We start from the raw sequence: 23,594 nt of genomic DNA on the forward strand, positions 1-23,594 counted from the left end.
GTGGGTTTTTCTAATTTTCTAGAAATTGTGCTGAAACTTTATGTTCCATGTATCTGTGACTAAACTGGAGCCATTTCTGTTTAGTTTTGGCAATAAGTAATTTTTAATATAACATCATGTTTTTCCACTGATATTTAATTCCTATTCTTACCCCAAAGTCCTTTCTTCTACTCTCTCCATCAAAGTAGATTTCCTATGTTTGGATAGTTGCTAATCTTTAAATGGAGAGTATTTTTTTCTAACAATTTTATTAATATATAATTGACATACAGCACTGTATAAGCTTAAAGTGTACAACATAATCTGACTTACACACATCATGAAATGATACCACAGTAGGTTTAGTGAACATCCATCATCTCATATAGATACATTAAAGACATAGATTTTTAAAATATTTTTTCCTTCTGATGAGAATTCTTCATTTACAATGTGTAACAGTGTTTTTTTATCTTTACTGTATTGTATATTACATCCCTAGTATTTATCTTATAACTAGAAATTTGTACCTTTTGACTGTTTACATCTAACTCCTCTCTCTCTCCTCCCCTCTAATAGCCGCATATCTGATGTCTCTCAAGTTATTTGTTTGCTTTTGAAGTATAATTGACTTACAGCACTGTTTTAATTCCTGGCACTCACATCATAGTGATTCATTATTACTGTACATTTCAAAATGATCATGATTAGTCTAGTTGTCACTTGTCACCTTACAAAAATATTACATAACTGTTGACTGTTCCCCCAGAGTACATTTCATACGTGTGACTGGGAATTTCATAACTGAAAGTTTGTACCTCTTAATCTTCCTCACCTGTATCTCTCCCCTCCCACTCTCCCAGGGTGTAATTGTTTTTATGAAGATAACTTGAAAAGGGGAATATTTTACTAAAGTAGACATACTCATATATTGACTGGCATATGAAAATAAAGTGTTGCTTAAACTTGCTGTCTCCCATTTCTCTCCCCTTCCTCCTTAAGCCTACTCTCTAGCCGGGGTTTTTCCCACTGCAGCACTCCTGCTCCTGGCAAGGCCGTCATTGACAGCATCGTTGTAAACCCGGTGGTCTTTCAGTCCTTGTCTTTCTTGATCTGAGTGGGTAGCGCTTGCTGCAGTTGAGCACCCTCTTCGCTGTGAAACACTTTGTCCACCTGACTTGCTACAGTATGCCACCCTGGGATCGCACCTCTCCTTGTGTTCTTTGGTGGTTCTCCTTCGTCTCTCTGACCTTTAACTTCTTTGTACAAAGAAGTGAGAGCAAAGCCTCAAAGTTCAGTCCTTGGGCTTTCTCTCTTTTCTGTCTTTACTATTCCCTGGATGATCTCCATCAGCCTCATAAGTTTAAATTTTATGCCAAATGCTCCCAAATTTGTAACTTTAACCTGGATTTATTTCCTGAATTTCAAGCAGTTTATTTAACTATCTCCTTAACATCTCCATTTAATGCATCCCAAGTTTACTGTGTCTGAAAAAACGTCTTACATTGCCCCCAGCTTACTCTTCCTGTCTCCATTAATGACATCTTAATCAGGCCAGAAACTTCAGAAACACCACTGACTCCTTCCTTCTTTCTCATTTCACATCTAATTTGACTAAATCCTGTCAACTTTAACTTTCAAAGTATATCAAGAATTCTCTTTTCTTACTACCCCCATCCATTGTCACCACTCTGGTCTGAGTCACCGTCTTCTCTCAAGTGGATTATTACACTAGCCTACCTGCTTTCACCCTTGTCTGCTTAGGGTCTTTTAACTCAGCATCCAAAGGAATACGGTTTGAAAAACATAAGTCAGATTGTATGACTCATCTGCACATGATCACCACCTTTTCATTCAGAGATCCACTGGCTCTCCCTCATCTCTTACTTTTACTCACCACCTCACTCACTCTGTCCCAGCCCTGCTGGCCTTCATGCTTCTGCCCCTTAAACCTTAGAAGGCATAGATTAAGCCCTTGTGCTTGGTGGTCTCTCTGTCTAAAATTCTCTTCTCCCTGAATACACGGTTCTCAGTCCCTTCAGGTCTTTACTCAGTCACCTTTTCAGTGAGACTATTTCTGAGATCCCTATCTGAATCCACCCCTCAGCATTTCCTCTCTCCATCTTTGCTTACATTTGCTCAAGGGGGAAATGAATAATGTTAAGATCAGATCAGTTCAGTTCAGTTGCTCAGTTGTGTCCAACTCTTTGCAACCCCATGAACCACAGCATGCCAGGCCTCGCTGTCCATCACCAACTCCTGGAGTTTACCATGTCCATTGAGTCTGCGATGCCATCCAACCATCTCATCCTCTGTCGTCCCCCTCTCCTCCTGCCCTCAATCTTTCCCAGCATCAGGATCTTTTCAAATGAGTCAGCTCTTCTCATCAGGTGACCCAAGTAAGGGAGTTTCAGCATCAACATCAGTCCTTCCAAAGAACACCCAGGACTGATTTCCTTTAGGATGGACTGGTTGGATCTCCTTGCAGTCCAAGGGACTCTCAAGAGTCTTCTCCAACACCACAGTTCAAAAGCATCAATTCTTCTGCACTCAGCTTTCTTTATAGTCCAACTCTCACATCCATACATGACCACTGGAAAAACCATAGCCTTGACTAGACGGACCTTTGTTGACAAAGTAATGTCTCTGCTTTTCAATATGCTGTCTAGGTTGCTTTCCTTCCAAGGAGTAAGCATCTTTTAATTTCATGGCTGCAGTCATCATCTGCAGTGATTTTGGAGCCCAGAAAAATAAAGTCAGCCCCTGTTTCCACTGTTTCCCCATCTATTTGCCATGAAGTGATGGGACCAGATGCCATGATCTTAGTTTTCTGAATGTTGAGCTTTAAGCTTTTAAGCTTTTTCACTCTCCTCTTTCACTTTTATCAAGAGGCTCTTCAGTTCTTCTTCACTTTCTGCCATAAGGGTGGTGTCATCTGCATATCTGAGGTTATTGAGATTTCTCCCAGCAATCTTGATTCCAGCTTGTGCTTCTTCCAGCCCAGTGTTTCTCATGATGTACTCTGCATATAAGTTAAGTAAGCAGGGTGACAATATACAGCCCTGACGTACTCTTTTTCCTATTTGGAACCAGTCTGTTGTTCCATGTCCAGTTCTAACTGTTGCTTCCTGACCTGCATATAGGTTTCTCAAGAGGCAGGTCAGGTGGTCTGGTATTCCCATCTCTTTCAGAATTTTCCACAGTTTATTGTGATCCACACAGTTAAAGGCTTTGGCATAGTCAATAAAGCAGAAAGAGATGTTTTTCTGGAACACTCTTGCTTTTTCCATGATCCAGCAGATGTTGTCAATTTGATCTCTGGTTCCTCTGCCTTTTCTAAATCCAGCTTGAACATCTGGAGGTTCATGGTTCATGTGTTGCTGAAGCCTGGCTTAGAGAATTTTGAGCATTACTTTACTAGTGTGTGAGATGAGTGCAACATGTTAAGATACATAACAACTAATAACCTGCTGAAAGCTTACTGTGTGTTAGGCATTGTTCTGAAAGCCCATTTATTTCTCGTAACCAAATATAAAGTAGACACTAGTAATATTCCTATTTTCAGCTTAAAATGCTTAAGAACAGGTTGATACCTGTACAAAGGACAGGTAGCAGCATCCAGATTCTCACCTAGGCAGTTAACAGAGCCCACAACACTATAATGTCTTTTCAGATTTTCAAAATGAACCCTCTGAAAAAATGGTTCAAGTTTCTCTTGTACCTTTATATAACCCCTGCTATACCATGTATGAGGGGCCATGTATGGCTCAGTTTGAGAAGCATGGAGCTAAAAGATCACTTAATAAAAATAAATAAAGGCAGCTACTAGGAAAGAAGTCACAAATAGATGATATGTAGATATAATTAGAAATAACTTGGAACAATAAAGGAATACCCTGAGTAGGGATAGGAAGCACCTTATAAAGACACTTGAAGGTAGAAAAAAAAAATTGCTAATGAATAAGGGATCTGGTTTGAGAACTCAAATCCTACCCAAAAAAGCAGGGTTTCCCAGAATAGGCCACTGATTATTTCTCTTTACTAATCACCTTCAGACAGCTGGAACAACCATGATCACTTTCCTTAAGCATACCTACATACGTATGGAATTTCCGAACACTTGTATGGCTGTGTACCCTTGTGTTATCTGCGTGCGTGCACTGTAGTGGGGTGGCTGTTGTTCTCCCACCTCTTATCTCGTTTTTCTAGTTACCATGGAACGAGTGTTGACCTAGACTTATATATCATCCAATCAAATCAAAGGACTGTTCCTTCCTACACAATGCATCTCTTGCATTGTTAATTTATGCATGTGTAATGCTTTGCCATTTGCACAGCACTAAATGAGGTGACCCAAATAACACTGGTGTTTAAGTTAGGATCTTTTCTGAAGTCTTAATTTGTGTGGTGTGGGTAATAAAGAGAAAAGAAATGTGGCTGCTTCCTGCAGTGAAATTGATCTTTCTAAAGCTCCTGAAACACTGTTTCAGAGTAGAAAAAAGAAGTTGAGCCAAGTACTAGAATCATAGGAAAATATTTTTCTCAAATTGAGAGAACATGCATCAATAAGTTGGTAACCAAAATGCATTATTTTTAACTTACCATTTAACATTTGAAATATGTACTACAATAAAATTTAAAAATGAGAATTTCTTTATAATTTCTTACATGCCCTCTGTTGTAGAATGAGAGGGAAGGAGGAAGTTAGTGAAACTCGGCCTCTGTTCACCAGTGCCTAATAGAAACCTTGAGACAGAGTTTTGGGTGCAGCTTTTATCGCTTTGCCAGGCAAAGGAGGCCACAGTGGACCAGTTCCATGACAACCATGTGACCCGCCCTGGAAGGTTAGTGAGTTTTATAGTGTTCAAGGAGCAGGGCTGATGAGCTCATGGACAGTTCTTCGATTGGTTGGCATCAGGGTGAGGTTTCAAGTATCATTAGCCTTCTGATTTCAGCTAGTCCAGGATCTGTGTTCTTGTGGTCAGCAGTTTTCATCTGAAGTGTGGTCCTTCCTGTATAAACAACTACAACTTAGCAATGTTTCTCAGGCCTTTATCTCTGTCTTTCAGAAAACTGAGAGTTGGTGACTGTGTTATATGGCCAGATTATAGTCTAACTTGTTAGCAGTTCCCTAGCCCAACAGTTAGTCTGTTTCTACATCTTCACATTTTCCAGTCATTAACTCTTGAGTCAGCATTTTACTTCAAAAGACAAGGACACAGAGACTTTAATCGGGACCCTGCTCATCTCAGCACCAAGTCTATCGCTACCCCCTGTAAAGGAAATAAATTATACCTGAGTCCTTAAACCACTATAAGAATCAGAGACAAAAATGAGTCCCAAATAGAAAAAACAAATTCAGGTTAGAAATTTCAGTTCAGAGTCTGTCAGCGTGAAGTAGATTCTTACTTTACTTGCTAAGAACAAATATTAAAGTGAAAATTGCTTACCAGTAGTAAGGTTACTGGCCAGATAGCCACATTTCCTTCCTTGAGTCATACCACCTGACTTTACCTAACTTCTGTAAAGAGCCAATAAGCACTTTTATCATTCACTGTATTCTGAGACTTTCTGGTGTCCTCTCCCATTCATAAATGTATGCTTTTTGTAACACTGGCAACTTGTGTAAGTGTGGAGAACAAATGCTCCACTCATTCAAACCAGTTTTCACTGGGGATTAGGGGAGGAAAGGGTTGGCCTGTGTTCTGTATTTTGTTATAGTTACCAGAAGCTCTTACCAAACTAACATTGCTGCCAAAAATGACTTCTCCTTCTCCATTATCGATAACAAAAAACGCCTATAGTATTGACCTTTTCTTATAATCATTTTTATGATACTTTAATACTTTCCAGTTATATTTATGGTCCTATTATATTGAAAAGAAGTAGCTTTGACTTTGAACCTAAAATAGAAATACAAATAAAAAAACTTATGAGATGAAAATTAGCTTCTTGGAACTTGTCATTCCTTCGTCATTTTTTCAGCAGTACTTCCCTCCAAACCACAGCACCTTTCTACTTAACAAGATTTAATAAAACTGCTAATCATAACAAAAATTGAGGGTGTTAGATACTCTTTTCAAAAAGAACTAAAAATTAATTTAAATTTTAAAATTTGCGCTTTAACTTTTATTCATCTGCTAATTGGAAATGCCTCTTTTTTTTTTTTTTTAATGTTGACTTGCTTTGTTGACATTGAGATCATGTTAAATTAACTCAGTAATTACTTGACATCAGACCATTTAAAGAATTTTTTTTTCTTTTGGAGAAAAGAATGGCCTACTCCTCATAGATTCTTCCCATTCTTAAGACTAACCACCTTTTTAAGTTGGAATAAATCTCAAGATTAGAAGAGACTCTGCTGCTGCTAAGTCGCTTCAGTCGTATCCAACTCTGTGCAACCTCATAGACGGCAGCCCACCAGGCTCCCCCTTCCCTTGGATTCCCCAGACAAGAACACTGGAGTGGGTTACCATTTCCTCCTCCAATGCATGAAAGTGAGAAGTGAAAGTGGAGTTGCTCAGTCGTGTCCGACTCTTCGAGACCCCGTGGACTGCAGCCCACCAGGCTCCTCCGTCCATGGGATTTTCCAGGCAAGAGTGCTGGAGTGGGTTGCCATTGCCTTCTCCGGAAGAGACTCTGAACATCGTCTAGAACTCTGCAGCAGACGTTATCCTGTCCACTTACCCGTCCATCGATTGGACCCTATCAAATGTGAATCCATCCTATTGGGTACCTTCTGAGAAACAAGCTACCTCCTGAGGTAGTACATTCCATTTGTGAAGAGTTTTGCCTGCTAGCAAGTTATTTCCTACATTAAGCTGAACTTTTTTACAAGTATTAATGAAAATAACATATCCATATGGTAAAAGAAATTTAACACCAAAAAGGGAAGGTACAATAAAAATGTCTCTTTTTGACCCCTGACCTCTCACTTTGCCCAGCCATCCCACCATTTAATTATCTGAGGAAATCTCCATTATCAGTTCTTTATCCTCCTTCTGTTTATAATTATAGTCTTTGTCTCACACTCACTTTTTTTATGAAAGTTTTTTATGAAACTTTCATAAAAAGTTCTTTTATGAAAGAAAATATATGTATTTATATAAATATATATACACACACACACACACATATATGAGTATATATAAATACATAACTTGAGGAATTGTATATATCCTCTGCTGCTGCTGCTAAGTTGCATCAGTCGTGTCCAATTCTGTGCGACCCCATAGACAGCAGCCCACCAGGCTCCTCTGTCCCTGGGATTCTCCAGGCAAGAACACTGAAGTGGGTTGCCATTTCCTTCTCCAGTGCATGAAAGTGAAAAGTGAAAGTGAAGTTGTTCAGTCGTGTTCAACTCTTCGGGACCCCATGGACTGTAGTCTCCCAGGCTCCTCTGTCCATGGGATTTTCCAGGCAAGAGTACTGGAGTCGGTTGCCATTGCCTTCTCCGATATATCCTCTACAGTATGTATAACATAAACATACTGTGTGGGGCTATATGATATACAATTTTGGTTAACATATCTTAAGACCATTTTATTTCCGCATGTACAGATATTTTATTCTTTTGCTTTAAAAAATTTTAGTCATTATTTTAACATTTATTGAGATAAAGTTTGTCATTTACAGGGTACAAATCAGTGATTTTTAGTATAGTCACATGTGTGCAACCATCACCACAACCAATATTAGAACATTTTCATCACTTCAGAAAGAAACTCAATACCCTTTATCTGTCACCTCTTATCCCATCACCCCCACCCTCAGCCATAAGTAGTCACTAATCTGCTTCCTGTCTGTAGATTTACATATTCTGGACACTTCATATGAGTGGAATTCCATAATATGTAGTCTTTTGTGACTAGGTTTTTTCACTTAGGATAATGTTTTAAAAGCTCATCCAAGTTGTAACATGTGTTAGTACTTCATTCCTTTTTATGGTGCATTCTGCCATTGTATAGATACACTGCATTTTATTTATTCATTCATCAGTTGATGGACATTTAGATTGTTTCTAACTTTTGCCTATTGTAAATAATGCTGTGATGAACATTTGTGTACAAGTTTATGTGGACATATGTATACACATAAGTGTAAGTATACACACATAAGTAGAATTGCTGGGTGCTACGGTGGATCTGCGTTTAGCCATTCGAGTAAGGAGCTGCCACACTGTTTTCCAACGTGGCTGCATCATTTTATATTCCCCCCAGCAATCTTTGAGGGTTTTGATTTCTCCACATCTTCCACCACAGTTGCTATGTTCTTTGATTCTTACCATCCCAATAGCTGTAAAGTGGTATCTTATTTTGATTTACATTTTTCTGATGACCAATGATGTCGAGCCATTTGTGTATTTTCTTTGGAGAAATGCCAGTTTATATCCTTTGCCGATTTTTTAATTAGGTCATTTGTTTTTATTACTGAGTTGTATGAGTTCTTTGTATATTCTGGTTATAAGTCCCTTGTGTGATTTGCAACTGTTTTCTCCCATTCTGTGAGTTATCCTTTCACTTTCTTGGTAAGTGTCCTTGAAGCACAAGTTTTTAATTTTGCTGAAGTCTGACATCGCTTTCCTTTCATTATTCCTATCTTTGGTGTCATATCTAAGAATAAGAATCAATGGATAAATCCATGGTGATCAGGATTTACTCCTGAGAGTTTTAGCGTTTAAATTTTTGTCTCATCTATTTTGAGTTAACTTCTATATAAGGCTATGAGATAAGTGTCCAAATTTCATTCTTTTTCATGTGGCAATCCAAATGTCCCAGCACCATTTAGGTTTGTTGTTATTGTTGAAAAATTTTCTCTTATGCCATCAGTTTCCTTTTTTTTTTCTTTTTTATGTTGGAGTGGAGTGAACAATGTTGTCAATTTCAGGTGTACAACAAAGTGATTCAGCTATTCATATACTTGTATCTATTCTTTTTCAAACTCTTTTCCCATTTAGGTTATTACAGAACACTGAAGCAGGGTTCCCTGTGCTATACAGTAGGTGCTTGTCGGTTATCTGTTCCCGGCACCATTTGTTGAAAAGACCTTTCTCACTGAATGGCCTTGGGACCTTTGTAGAAAATCAGTTGACCATAAACAGATGGGTTTATTTCTGTACTTTTTGTTTTTTTGTTTGTGTGCTTGTCTGTATGTTTGTCCTTAGGCCATTACTACACTGCCTTGATTGTTGTTACTTTATAGTAAGTTTTGAAGTTGCGGTGTGTACATTCTACTTTGTTCTTTTTTGAGGTTGGTTATTTGAGGTCTCCTGCTATTCCATATATATTTTATTATTTATTTATTTATTTTTATTTTTTTAAATTTTACTTTATTTTTAAACTTTACAAAATTGTATTAGTTTTGCCAAATATCAAAATGAATCCGCCACAGGTATACATGTGTTCCCCATCCTGAACCCTCCACCCTCCATATATATTTTAGAATCAACTTGTCAGTTTCTACAAGCTGGGATTCTATAGGGATTACACCAAAATATTTTTCTAAATATACTTTTTTTTTTTTTTTTTTTAAATAAGCAAACCAAAAGGATTTATAATGAAAAGTTCTCCACACCAGAGACAACCAGTAACTATTCACAGTTCATTTTGTATTCTTCTAGAAATTGAAATTGTATATGAAGCATACATATATTTATACATTTTCAATACAAGTGAAACATAGTTTACTTTCTCTTTTTATAAGAGCTTTTGTTTTTGTCTCTTTGAGAGTATTCCAAGTCAGGAATTGCAGATCTGCTTCTTTTAAAAATGACTACATCATATTTTGTACCATAATCTCTAATCACTCCTTTTTTGATAAATCTTAGGGTCTTGTTTTTACAAACTGCTTCAATAAAAATGTTATGCATGAAAATTTTAACCACACCCAGGTATGTTGGCAGAAGAGATTACCAGGAGTAGGAAACTGCTGTGTCAAAGGATATTGTATTTTTTAAATTTTGATACATGTATCATTTAGGCTTGGTTATGCTGCTATTAACAAACTGTGTCTTTAAACAACAAAGGTTTATTTCTAGCTCACTTGACAAATAGATTAGCTGGTGGGCTCTGTTCTACATCACCCTCACTCAGGTACCCAGGTTAAGGGAAGCTCCATCTCTGCTTCCATGATTGTTCAGGCAAGACAGAGGGCATACAGCAAATTAACTCTGACTCCTTGCTTTTCTGCCCCGACACGTGTTACTGTTTAGAAAGAACAAGTCCACATACCACCCCTAATTCAGAGAGGATGAGGAGGCGCATATCTGCTATATACCTGGAAAGCAGAGAGCCAGAAGTATTTGATGAAGAACCCGGATGACTGCCTCAGTACATGCTGCTGCTGCTGCTGCTGCTAAGTCGCTTCAGTTGTGTCTGACTCTGTGCGACCCCATAGACGGCAGCCCACCAGGCTCCCCCGTCCCTGGGATTCTCCAGGCAAGAACGCTGGAGTGGGTTGCCATTTCCTTCTCCAATGCATGAAAGTGAAAAGTGAAAGTGAAGTCGCTCAGTCGTGTCCAACTCTTAGCGACCCCATGGACTGCAGCCTACCAGACTCCTCCATCCATGGGATTTTCCAGGCAAAAGTACTGGAGTGGGGTGCCATTGCCTTCTCCAGTACATGCTACCAATTTTAATTTTGAGTCTCTCTCTCTAAAGAGATTCTACTAGTTTATAGAGATTCTACATGTTTATTTATCAACCACCAGAGGGAGTTGTAAGCTTAAAACTTTACTAAAACTTAACTTTGACTGAAAGATTTTAAAAGTACTGAGTTTATTTTTCTGTTATTCCTCCTTTTTTGTCTATTTAAAAAGGCAGGTTAGATAGTTTGGAAAAAAAGAAATCACTATACGGAGCATTAAGTATATCCCTTATTTCCTTGGTAGAATTAACATATCAAAGAGCCACCTTTCTGTAGTGTCAGCAACCTAAAAAGTCTTTAGGTCTTTAGGTTGCTTATGCTTAAGCATGCTGTGCTTAAGATTCCATGGGATGGGGAGAAGTTGACTATTCTATTCAGAGACTTGTAATTAAGCCCCCTTTTCTGGTCCATCCCTCACTTCTGCCTTCTGTTATTTACTTGCATTCTCCAGGAGCCTCTTGTAGGTTTCTGCATGGCAAATTATCTGCCTCTTTGCAGTACCCTCCTTGTCTATGAGACTGTAGCTTTCTCCGTCCTCCATTAGTCTATTCCATTTCATCTACATTCAGTCTTCCAGGAACTTGTTGAAATCTCTTGCCACTAATTACCTTCTTCCTATTGTTTACCTTTGTTGGATTCTATCCATTTTATTCCTCTGTTATTTTCATGAGGTTTCAAAAGGCAGAATATTGTGGCTCAGCTGGTGAAGAATCCACACCTGCGATGTGGAAGACCTGGGTTTGATCCCTGGGTTGGGGAGATCCCCTGGAGAAGGGAAGGGCTACCTATGGGGTCACAAAGAGTCAGACACAACAAGTTTCATTTTCACTTTCCTTTCAGTCACCTTTAACTGGAAATCCTCTCTAATATAATTGATTCTTTGTATTTGACTTTTAAAGTCCATATTAGTCTAAATGTAAATAATTGACAGGAAAGGATTTTTTCCTTAGCTTACCCACTGGAGTCTGTTTAACAGATCACCCCTCTTTCTTTACAAGTACATATCACGACATTGTGCATGAACCCCATTCATCTGTAGGTGTGGTTGATATTATTTTGTTTATAGCAGTTTCGTTGTATGCCAAAACAAAGGGGAGAAAAAAACCAAAAAGCCAATCTAAGGGATTTCCTCAGATTCCTGTTCACAGTCTTTCCTGTAACAGAGGTGAAATGTTCTAGTCTTAGCCCATAACTGCAGCCGTCACTTTGTCACCCTTTCTGTTTCCAAGCTATCTGTTTCTTTTGGATGCTGGAAGTATAATTGTCATATTTTTTCTCCCCAAACAGTCAATACCCAACTCCTTCATTTAGGAGAGACTGATCAAAGCAAAAGTGTCTTTATAAGTAAGCGTTATAATCATTCTTCTTTATTATGAATATTATTAATAATGTTTCCTAATGAATCTGTATTGTGTAATATTTTGTACAGTGAAGATTAAAATTGTAGACAAAACCACAACTGGAGAAAAAGTTTAGCTTTAGATGAATTTTCAGTGATTTTTAGAAATTCACCTTGACACTACTTTGTAATTCATCTTTCTCAGACTCCTATCTAAAACTCCCAAGCCACAATTGAAAAGTGAACTAGACACATAAAAATCCAGGCACCTACTAGAGAAATTGAGATCATGTCTCTCTTATACTATTTCCAGAGCATTTTTTAGTTTGTTTGTAATTAACAGACATACTTAAAAGATCCTGAATAGTCTGCAGATTGTTCTTTCTAATAGAGTCATAACTCTGCTCCACAACTTTGTTTTCATTGAAAAGAAATATCTCTTAGATAAGTTCTAAGACAGTGGGTTTACTTTACAGTTTCAGCCTGTCATAGGTGATATCTCACCTTTATTCTCAAAGGTAAGCCATATCTTCAGCCATTGCAAAAACTCCTTTGTGAATTCCCAAAGATGTAGTATTTTTTCTGTTTAAGAAACATTCTGAAGTATTTACTCTGTAACTTTAAAACATCCCCATAATAATACCTTCAGTAACTATGACTCCTTCATCTCTCTTACTATATCTTTTTCTTAATCAGTTTTTTATCTCCTACTAATATTGACCATCCAATACCAAAAAAAGCCAGTGCCAAAGAATGTTCAACCTACTGTACAATTGCATTCATCTCACACACTAGCAAAGTAATGCTCAAAATTCTCTAAGCCAGGCTTCAGCAGTACATGAACCGTTAACTTTCAGATGTTCAAGCTGGATTTAGAAAAGGCAGGGGAACCAGAGATCAAATTGCCAACATCCACTGGATCATAGACAAAACAAGAGAGTTCCAGAAGAACGTCTACTTTTGCTATATTGACTATGCCAAAGCCTTTGTATGGATCGCAGTAAACTGTGGAAAATTCTGAAAGAGATGGGAATACCAGACCACCTGACCTCCCTTCTGAGACTGCAGGTCAAGAATAAGTAGTTAAAACTGGACATGGAGCAACAGACTGATTCCAAATAGGAAAAGGAATATGTCAAGGCTGTATATTGTCACCCTGCTTATTTAACTTATATGCAGAGTACATCATGAGAAATGCTGGACTGGATGAAACATAGCTGGAATCAAGACTGCTGGAAGAAATATCAGTAACCTCAGATACACAGATAACACCACACTTACGGCAGAAAGCAAAGAACTAAAGAGCCTCTTAGTGAAAGTGAAAGAGGAGAGTGAAAAAGCTTAAAAGCTTAAAGCTCAACATTCAGAAAACTAAGATCATGGCATCTGGTCCCATCACTTCATGGTAAGTAGATGGAGAAACAGTGGAAACAGTGACAGACTTTATTTTGGGGGGCTCCAAAATCACTGCAGAAGGTGACTGCAGCCATGAAATTAAACGATGCTTGCTCTTTGGAAGAACAGTTATGACCAACCTAGACAGCATATTAAAAAGCAGAGACATTACTTTGCCAACAAATGTCCGTCTAGTCAAAGCTAGATGGTAGTCATGTATGGATGTGAGAGCTGGACTGTAAAGAAAGCTGAGCGCCGAAAAATTGATGCTTGTGAATTGTAGTGCTGGAGAAGACTCTTGAGAGTGCCTTGTACTGCAAGGAGATCCAACCAGTCCATCCTAAAGGAAATCAGTCCTGAATATTCATTGGAAGGACTGATGCTGAAGAGAAAACTCCAGTTCTTTGGCCCCCTGATGCGAAGAACTGACTCATTTGAAAAGACTCTGATGCTGGGAAAGATTGAAGGCAGTAGAAGGGGACAACAGAGGATGAGATGGTTGGATGGCATCACCAACTCAATGGACAAGAGTTGAGTAAACTCCGGGAGTCGGTGATGGACAGGGAGGCCTGGCATGCTGCAGTCCATGGGGTCGCAGAATCGGACACAACTGAGCAACTGAACTGAAGTGAATATTGACCTTCTCTAGCTCAGCTTTTTTCCTGAAATGAGTATTATTACACTGGCTTTATTTCAGTGTTGTATTTGCCTAGTATATCAGTTTTAAAGTGTCTCTATCCGCCTTCAAGATTTCCTCTGTGTCTTTGTTTTTTAAGCAGTCTTATTATATGTCTAGGTTTGGTTTTGTTTTGATATTACTTGGAGATCCCTGGGCTTCTTGGATCTGTGATTTATTGTCTTTCATTAATTTTGGAAACCATTTAGCCATTATCCTCAAATACGCCTTACTGTTTTTCCATTTGTTTCACCAGTTACATGTATATATAGACACATATTGCCTGTCACCTCTTGGATGCTTTGTTCTTCTTCCCTCTTTTTCTTTGTGTTCAATTGAAGTAATCTCTGTCTTCAGGTTCACTGATTCTTCTGTATCCAGCGTGCTGGTAAGCATGTTGAAAGAATTCTTTATCTCTGATACCATATTTTATTTCCAATATTTGACTCTTCTTTAATAATTTCCATCTCTCCTCTCAGATTGTCCATCAATTCCTACATGTTCATCTTTTTACCTGACTCTTTCAACACGTTGTGTGTATGTTCTGTCACTCAGTCGTGTCCATTTCTTTGGGACCTGCCAGGCTCCTCTGTCCAGGGGATTTTCCTCGGGCAAGAATACTGGAGTGGGTTGCCATTTCCTTCTCCAGGAGATCTTCCTGACCCAGGAATCAAACCCAAGTCTCTGGCGTCTCCTGTTAGCAGACGGATTCTTTACCACTGTACCACCTAGGAAGCTTCAATCATAGTTATTTTGCAATTTCCTGCCTGCTACTTCCAGCATCTGGGTCATCTTTGAATATGGTTCCATTGACTGCTTTCCCTCTTGGTGATTCGTTGAATTTTTCTCTCACTTTTCTGTGTGTTGTTACTTTTTTCTTTTATTATTATTGAATGCCAAAAATTATATGTAAAAAAACAGAAGAGACTGAGACCTTTACATCCAGAAACCAGAATACCTTTTTTCCTGTCAGGATATTGTGTGAAGGGTTAAGTCAGTTTAGGCAGGAGTGGAGCTAGGTCTGGGTTTTGTTGTTGGCCTTTTTAGTTCCTTACAGTCTTCAAATGTCTCTAGCAGTTGGCTGCTCTTACTTTGTATCTTTTAGAGTGCTGCCTAGAGTACTAAGTATTACTTTACTTTAGTCCTTTGATTTTCAACCTTTCTGAGCTGTGATGGGTCCCCATTTATTCATTCTTCACATGATCTGATAAACAGCCAAGTACTAAATTATGTGGAATTTTACAAGCCACGTGGTTTCAGTTGTAACAAAAACAGACATAGACAATAGGTAAACAAGTGAGCGTGGCTATATTCTAGTAAAACTTTGTTCACAAAACAGGCAATGGCCAGATTGGGCCCTTTAGCCATAATTTGCTGACCCCTTTTTTAGAGCTTTGTTCTTGGGACACACACACCCGTATCTCCAAGCTCCAGCAGGGTAGGGATTTTTACCTTTCTTGTTCGTTGATTTCCTGAGTGGCTACAACAATCCTGACATAGGCTGTCAATATATTAAAAGAATGGATTAGCAAATTACATTTTAAGTGTTTTTAGAAATGCAGCTGTAGATCTTTTATATCTAAACAGATTCATTTAATTAGATTACAGTTATGATTACTGATATATTTGGAATTATTTGTGTTCTAGTTCTTTCCACTTTCCTCCTTTCCTGCTAAGTTTAATCAAATTCTATCCTTTTGTTCTTTTAGAAACTATATTTAGCTTTCTTGTATACTCTTCATCTTTATCCCTAGATATTAACATGTATATTTGGTTTAGCAACACTTGAGAATATTCTTTTCATTACTGTTCATGGGGTTCTCCACGGGGTTTTTCCAGTAGTCATATATGGATGTGAGAGTATAAAGAAAGCTGAGTGCCAAAGAATTGATGCTTTTTAACTGTGGTGTTGGAGACTCTTGAGAGTCCCTTGGACTACAAGGAGATCCAACCAGTCCATCCTAAAGGAGACCAGTCCTGGGTGTTCGTTGGAAGGACTGATGCTGAAACTGAAACTCCAATACTTTGGCCACCTGACGTGAAGAACTGACTCATTGGAAAAGACCCTTATACTGGGAAAAATTGAGGGCAGGAAGAGAAGGGGATGACAGAGGATGAGATGGTTGGATGGCATCACTGACTCAATGGACATGAGTTTGAGCAAGCTGCGGGAGTTGGTGATGGACAAGGAAGCCTGGCATGCTGCAGTCCATGGAGTTGCAAAGAGTCAGACACGACTGAGCAACTGAACTAAACTGAACTAAGAATATTCTTTATAAACACTTTTAAAGCCTTAGAATGCTTTTCATCTAATTTTCATATTTCCAATTTCTTGTTATTCTTCTCTAATATTTTAGTTTTACTCTCTTTTGAACAGTCTTTGCCTCCCCACCCACTACCATGGTCTTTTTCCTTTGTTTAAGAGTTAGAACTTTTTTTTTCACGTTCATTATCTTGTTGCTTTATCTTATATTAATGTCCTCGGTATCAAAAAAAACATCTTTAGTAGTTCTTTCTTTAGGAGCAGTCCATGGTTTGTAAAATCCTCCAACTTTATCTATTCATCCCTACTCCAGTAATTTGATTAAGTGCATTAGTTATTCCATTAGCTTCTGAAATATTATTTCATTTCTTCAGGTTTCTCTTCAGATTTTGCCATATCCTCTGTTGTCTCCTTCTAGAACTCCTTTTTATATTTATTTAAGATCTTTTAACCCCTCTTTTTATGTGTCCCATCACTTTATCTGTGTGCATTTTGAGAATACTCTTAGATTTATCTCTTGGGTCACTAAATATGTCTTTGACTATGTGTAATCTACAGTTTAATGTATTTGGTTGACTGTTTCAATGGCTATTTTCCATTTCTAGAGGTTGTTTATGGTACTTCTCCAAAACTTATTCATGGTGTCTTATTTGTTATATTCTTCTATAATCATTATAATCATCTTAAACAGGTATTTCCATAGCTTCTTTGAAGTTGTTATATAACCAAGTTTTAGGGGGCTCCTCTCGGGCTGTTGGTTCTCATGGTAGATGGTTTTCTTGTTCGGTCATACTTTTCTGCTGAGAGCTTCTCTTCATTGAGGATTTTTCCGTTTTGGATTCCATAGTAGGTGTCCCTCCATACTGGAAGTAGGTTGCCAGAGCAGTTTGCATTTGCTTCTGCTGGTTACTTCAAGGAAATCACCAGCCTAGAGCTAATTGTTAACAGTAATTCCTCACTCAGAGGTTCTCTCTTTGCCCTTACCGTATAAATCAGTTTCTCAGAAAATCTATTCTTATCCCTTCTTCTCATGTAATATTGAATAATATCACAAATGCATGTCTTATTTTCTAACTCAGTACAAATATAAATTATCACTTAATTGTTAGAACCACTAAATAAATGCGGTTTTTAAAGTTTTTTTTGTTTTGCATATTTAGGGAAAAGCTTTTAGGGAGATGATCTCCATTAATTTTTAAGAAATACTGCTTTTAAATAATCATTAATTTGAACAAATGTCTTACTGATGGCATTTGAGACTCATTGGTAGATCATCAGAGTTTAGAAATGAAGGAAAGTATGTTATATTCTTATAGTTTTCCTTTGCCTTGCTCTTCATTCTCACTTCATGCCTCTGTCTTTCTCCTCTTACTGTCCCACTCAGAAATTAACAATCCACTCCTCATCTTCTTTTAAGAGAATAAAATAAACCTTAATGCACAATTCTTATGTTTTGGAAATAGAGGCATAAAACTTTGCAATTCAAGTAAAATAAACCAAATTAATAAAAGGTCTGACAAAGCAAGCCTGGGGTGGTTATGGATATACAAAGAGACAGTGAGTTTTCTATCAGGAACATGTGTACCTCCAAAACACCTCCCTGCGTTTTTAGAATATATATTAAAATGAGAGATAAGATACCAAGAATCAGTCATGATTTTTAAAACTTTTAAATATGAGACATATTCCCCTAATACTCTTTTCTTCCAATAAATAAGAAAGGAGAATTACAGAGGGAGATGCCTGTGAATTGTATTATACAACAATATATAATACAACAATTGTATTGTTGGGAAAAATTATCTACCATTTAAAGTTAATTTTAAAGCACTTGAGCCTAACTAGCTTCCCCACACCCCACACCCTAATTCAGATTCTATAATACACGGCTGGACTGAATGGCCTGAATATATATAGCCTTTTCCTTCTTTTTTAGCTTCTTGGAAATTTTAGTTTGATTGATGGTGACTATTTAGCATTAATCTAATCTGTTTAATCGACTTGACTTTTTTAATTGCTATTTTTCATTTTTAGAAATGAAAAATACACTTTCTCAAATCAGCTTGTTTTCTCGTGGTAGAGTCATCCCAAGCCTCCATTTAACAGTAAATTCAGTTATCTTCATCACCAGTACAATATCCTAAAAAGTCAAACTCGTTTTGTCCAGAAGTGGCAAAATCATATATACCAATTTTTATGGTTTACTAAGGTTTCCCAAGCAGTTCATCATTCATGTGACAAGATTGATTGCTTATTTTCTTTTTTAAAAAAATCTTAGGAAAATGTTTTCACAAAATATAATTGGAATATAAGAAAATGTATTTGGTTTATCTGAATGATTTTGTTTTTGATTTGCAGTTTGAGCAGTTTAATGTTAACATTCATGTGGATCGAAATCAATCACTTTTATTTATTGCATACATCCAAATGGATTTAACCTAACCCACATTCCCATTAAGTTGTTTATATGCTTAAATGATTCTCAAGTCAAAAATAAAATGATTCTCTAAAGTTAAAAATTCTGAAATTTTAAATATTTAGCACACAATACTTTGTTTTAGTGTTATCTTTGAGATTCTTCGGAGCCTCTTGTTTGTCACAGAAATAGTTATCTGTTTTGTTTTCCCAAGGTTGTTTAAAGGTTAATTGACTAAACTGGGTGGATCTTCATATATACTAATATGTATTGCAGCTCTTTTGGTACACCAGAAGGCCAGAATGGAACGGCTTCAAAGAGAACTTGAGATTCAAAAGAAAAAGCTGGATAAACTAAAATCTGAGGTCAATGAAATGGAAAATAATCTAACTCGAAGGCGTCTGAAAAGATCAAATTCCATATCCCAAATACCTTCAGTAAGTCTTTCTTTCTGTAACTGTTGTAACTGCTATGCTTGAACATGAGAATAGGCAACCTGTCATCAGTATAAAAGCTTGACCTACTTTTCTAGAAATGCTCTTAATTCACACTTGTTTTTCTGTCCTTACCTCCCCCTGCAAAACTTGACTCCTTCTTAACTAATAACACAAGAGTTTGATGTAGATCCTCACCTGGAATTATTTTTCAGCTCGAAGAAATGCAGCAGTTGAGAAGTTGTAATAGACAGCTCCAGATTGACATTGACTGCTTAACCAAAGAAATTGATCTTTTTCAAGCCCGAGGTAAAGTTCAATGCATATTCAGCTGAAATTCTTTGTGTTAATTTATTAGCTCTTCCTGTGGCTGAAAACAGACTTTCAATTGTAATCTTGTTTCAGATTTGATTTGGAGCCATATAGTGCTGCTGAGATTCTTACTTTCTCTTACTTGCCACTCTTCCCTCCAAAGCTGTACATTTGGTTGAGGAGTAATTTGATACGTTTAATAGCCTTCAAATCCCCTTTAGTCATAGGTTAAGGGAAGACAGTGATTAGTATGTCTGGCTATATTGTCAAAAGTATTGCTGTTATGTATTAATATAATCTGTTACAGTGTTTATTAAGATTGTAATATATATACTCATATTCCTTTTTCCTGTTTCCCTTTTTTCCTTCTACCTTTGAAGAATTATGCTTTTAAGAACATGATGAAAAGGCATCCCCACTCTAATGGCACTTACTTAATTGATGACATAGAGAAGAAAATTAAAATACGACATACAATATTTTTAGGAAAATGATAGTTTATGGTATTTAAACTGTTATTGACCAGCAATAATTGCTTATTGTGGAGTAAAATAAGATTGGGGCATTTGGCACAGTACGTGAGTGAGTAAAAAGTGTTCCATAGACAACTAAAAAGAATGTTTATAACTTAAACCTAATTCTAAAGTTTGGAAATAATAGAAATATATAAAATGAAAAAGACAGGAAAGGGAAGAAGCCAAAAAATAAGCCCATAGTCACACTTCTTAGTGTGTGCCAAAATCCATTAAACTGGAAGATGATTCATTTTATTTTCTTTTAGTAAGTAAGCTGTTTCTCTTGAAACAGTCATAGAAAATGCCATAATTTAACTTGGAGAGAAAAAATTGGTGCTAGTCTAGAAAATGTAATCTTTGAACTTGTTCCTTTTGTTTAAAATCTGAAGCATCACATTATATTAGTTCAGGTTTTTATACTTACTTGAGGCCAAGCTATTTAGTTGCTTAAGACCATGTTAAAATTATATTTTACATTGTCAAATTTTAAGTTATCTTGTCACATGCAACAGGGATCTGTTCTAATTCTTTTACTGTCTTGCATTAATCTAACTTCTTCCTCAGTTTACAGGTTGGACTTCTGTTATGGGTACTATCAATATATTACACCTATTTCAGCTGTCTTTGAAATCCTTTCATGTAATTGGAGATTAGAGGTGTGAAATAAAAGAAAAGTGTTTTTTCTATTTAACTGATTTTTTTTAAGAAAGAAAATATTTGCTTTTTAAAAATCTTTTTAATTTTTTTGAGCTATAAACATTGATATACTTCTTTTTATATATTTCAGGACCACATTTCAATCCCAGTGCTATTCATAACTTTTATGACAATATTGGATTTGTAGGCCCTGTGCCACCAAAACCCAAAGGTTAGTGTATCCAGTAGGTGTGAAAACTGTTGCGTTTTGAAAAACAAGTTTAGAAAATTTTATTCTTAGCAGCCTTCCACTCTAGAAGTACTTCCAACTTTGGCATTCTTGGATGGATTCACTAGGAAGATACTTATTTTCACTTAACATGCTGGGAATTGGGAGAGTTCAAAAATGTAATGTACTTAGCCCTTTAAAAGTAATATGCATGTCCTTAGGATTCATTGTATACTCCCAGAATAGCAAATCTTGGCAAAAAAAAAAAATCACCAGGTATAAAAACTTGTATTCTTTGAAATTTTAGACAAACATTAAGGAAGACACCTTAGGAAAGTTTATTTTTCATTAAGTATTCTGTCCTATATAGTTTATGCATAGTTCTCTATAATCAGAATTCTCTGAATTTCAGATAAATGTTTTTTTTAATTATTACCTGTCATTTTTATGTCATTGATACAAATTATGTACACACCAAACTAAGAAATGTTGAAACATTTGTGTGGGTTTTTTACTCCAGGCATTAAAAAATATGTAGAAATGGGAACAATCTTTGGTTTGTTACAAGAATTTTCATATTCTCACTCAGTATCCTGTTCTCTCCACTCCTTAGTTTTTATTCAGTTATAATTCAATTAGGCCTAGCTGTATTTTTTGCTGGAATGTAATGAAGTCTTAGTACAGAGGAGCAAAAGTGAGATTGGGCATTTGACACAGTACGTAAGTAAGCAAGTGTTCAGACATTGGATGTTAATTGAATAAAGGAATAAGGAAAGCAGTGGTATAGCCTAGCTCCTTAAAATAAGCAAAATGGATATTTTAGACTCTGAATGAGTTGCCTTAATCTTTTTATTCTCTTTCAAAAACTAAAAATTCTCATATAAAAAGATCCTGTTTTGTTTCCATGTAATTCAGTACTTATGTGTTATGGGTAAGAGGGAGATGGGGTATAAATGAAATAATGTTTGTCTTGACAGTTGTTGAGGCAGCATAAGGGCTGAGAGTTTATTTCACTGTTTTCACTACTTTTGTGTGTATTTGAAATTTTTCATGATAAAAAGTAAGGGAAAAAAAAACTTAAAAAGCTTTTCACAAAAGATAAGTGCTCGTGTACTGGATATTTTTAGAGAAATAAAGAATTAGTCATTTTTGCCTTAAGGCTAAAATAGGGAGTTACTTGTTTCACTTAGAGAGGTTTTACTTAGTTCTTAAAATCAGTTCTGCTTTGCAATGTGGATTTTTTAACAGCTAAAATAAAGTGTGGCCATCACAAGTCATCTCATACTGTGCACCCTAAATAACTTCCTCTTTTCTCGATTCTGGTGGTTACTTAGTTTCCAAATACCACTAATAATAAAGAGTCATAATTCGAAGGACCAGAAGATTTTGTGCAGTTGCAAGAAAACCATTGGAGATTTTTTTCATTTTGAAAAAAATTAGGTCCTCTATTTGATTACCTTAGATATTTAAATATTGAAGATAATCCTGGCACTTAGTAATAGAATGACGTGTTAATACAGATTGATTAGCCCTCCTAAAAAACCTTTGTAGTTAACAAAAAGGATAGACAAGGTTTTACTAAAAATGTGCCAGATTGGAATGTTTTCTAACCTTAGTAAGACCAAAATTCTAATAAGTAGACTGGATTATCCCCAGATTAAAACAGTTGTTCTCGAAAATTGTGGAATAATTGTAGATGGTAAAAAGTCGAACTTTTTTAAACTGTTCATTTTTGAGTTTTAGGTGGATGCTAATTCGTTGTCAGACCCTTGATTTTTAAAATATTTTTACCTAGATAAACCTTAAATAGATAATTTTTTAATATGTATTTATTTGTTTGGCTGTGCTAGGTCTTAGCTGTGGCATGTGGGATCTAGTTCCCTGACCAGGGAGTGAACCTGGGCCCCCTGCATTGAGAGTGCAGAGTCTTAGCCACTGGATCACCAGCAAAGTTCCCTAGATATTTGTTTTAAAGCTATTCAACTTAAAGAAAATTACTATATAAATAATACTTTCATGGTGCTCATGCATGTGCCAAAATCATGGTGATGCCTAAAAATTCCCATGCCTAAAGTGGGAATTTTGCAATAAAATGTTAACCTTAAGACCAAACACTAAATAAAGTGCCACTAAACAAAGTACCATCACTTAATTATTTTGAATTTGTTACAGAAACTTGACTTCCTATATTTTTATCCACTGTATATCAGTTTGTCTTTTAAAATAGCAGAAAAGATATCATTTACTTACCAGCTCGGTGGAATAGGTAGAATTTGCAAATTAATATACATTTTTAATATAATTTGTAAACTACAAATCATAAACTGTGACTGGAAAGACCCAATAGTGCATGCTCAAACCTCCCCAAAATAATTTATAGGAATCCTACTTTATGCTTGATCCTATTTAAATCCTATTTTAAATTACAAAGATACCTCCCTCCCCCAAAAAAGTAGTTTTATAAATGTAATTTCATCTTTGACACAACCATGGAGGAATATATTTCTTATATTTAAGATACCTCTGTACAATCAAACATTTAGAACATTGACCTCATAAAACTGCAGTGATTGTTTTATAAGAAAGAAAGACTAGATGTAGAGGAAACATGATTATCTAAGATCACAGAGCAAAGAAATTAGGAGTTAATAGCAGAACCATGAATAGAACTCCATTCTCATGACTCTGGAGCTGGTAGTCTTTCTAGTGTTCCATAACAAATACGTTTTCAAATAACATGAGAAATGAAGTCTGAT

The 23,594-nt window shown here is 36.5% G+C and overlaps 1 protein-coding gene across 2 annotated transcripts in view; it reads left to right on the top strand.

The window, feature by feature from the left end:
- Nucleotides 1-23,594, top strand: part of TAB2 (TGF-beta activated kinase 1 (MAP3K7) binding protein 2) — a 60,163-nt gene that overhangs the window by 33,930 nt on the left and 2,639 nt on the right. For both annotated transcript variants that reach the window (XM_027551797.1, XM_027551798.1), the window contains exons 4-6: nt 18,989-19,149; nt 19,362-19,455; nt 20,761-20,841. In XM_027551797.1, the coding sequence (XP_027407598.1) occupies nt 18,989-19,149; nt 19,362-19,455; nt 20,761-20,841 (336 nt within the window). The remainder of the gene's footprint in view (nt 1-18,988; nt 19,150-19,361; nt 19,456-20,760; nt 20,842-23,594) is intronic.

This window comes from Bos indicus x Bos taurus, chromosome 9, assembly GCF_003369695.1.
Source record: "Bos indicus x Bos taurus breed Angus x Brahman F1 hybrid chromosome 9, Bos_hybrid_MaternalHap_v2.0, whole genome shotgun sequence".
Taxonomy (NCBI): Eukaryota; Metazoa; Chordata; class Mammalia; order Artiodactyla; family Bovidae; genus Bos; species Bos indicus x Bos taurus.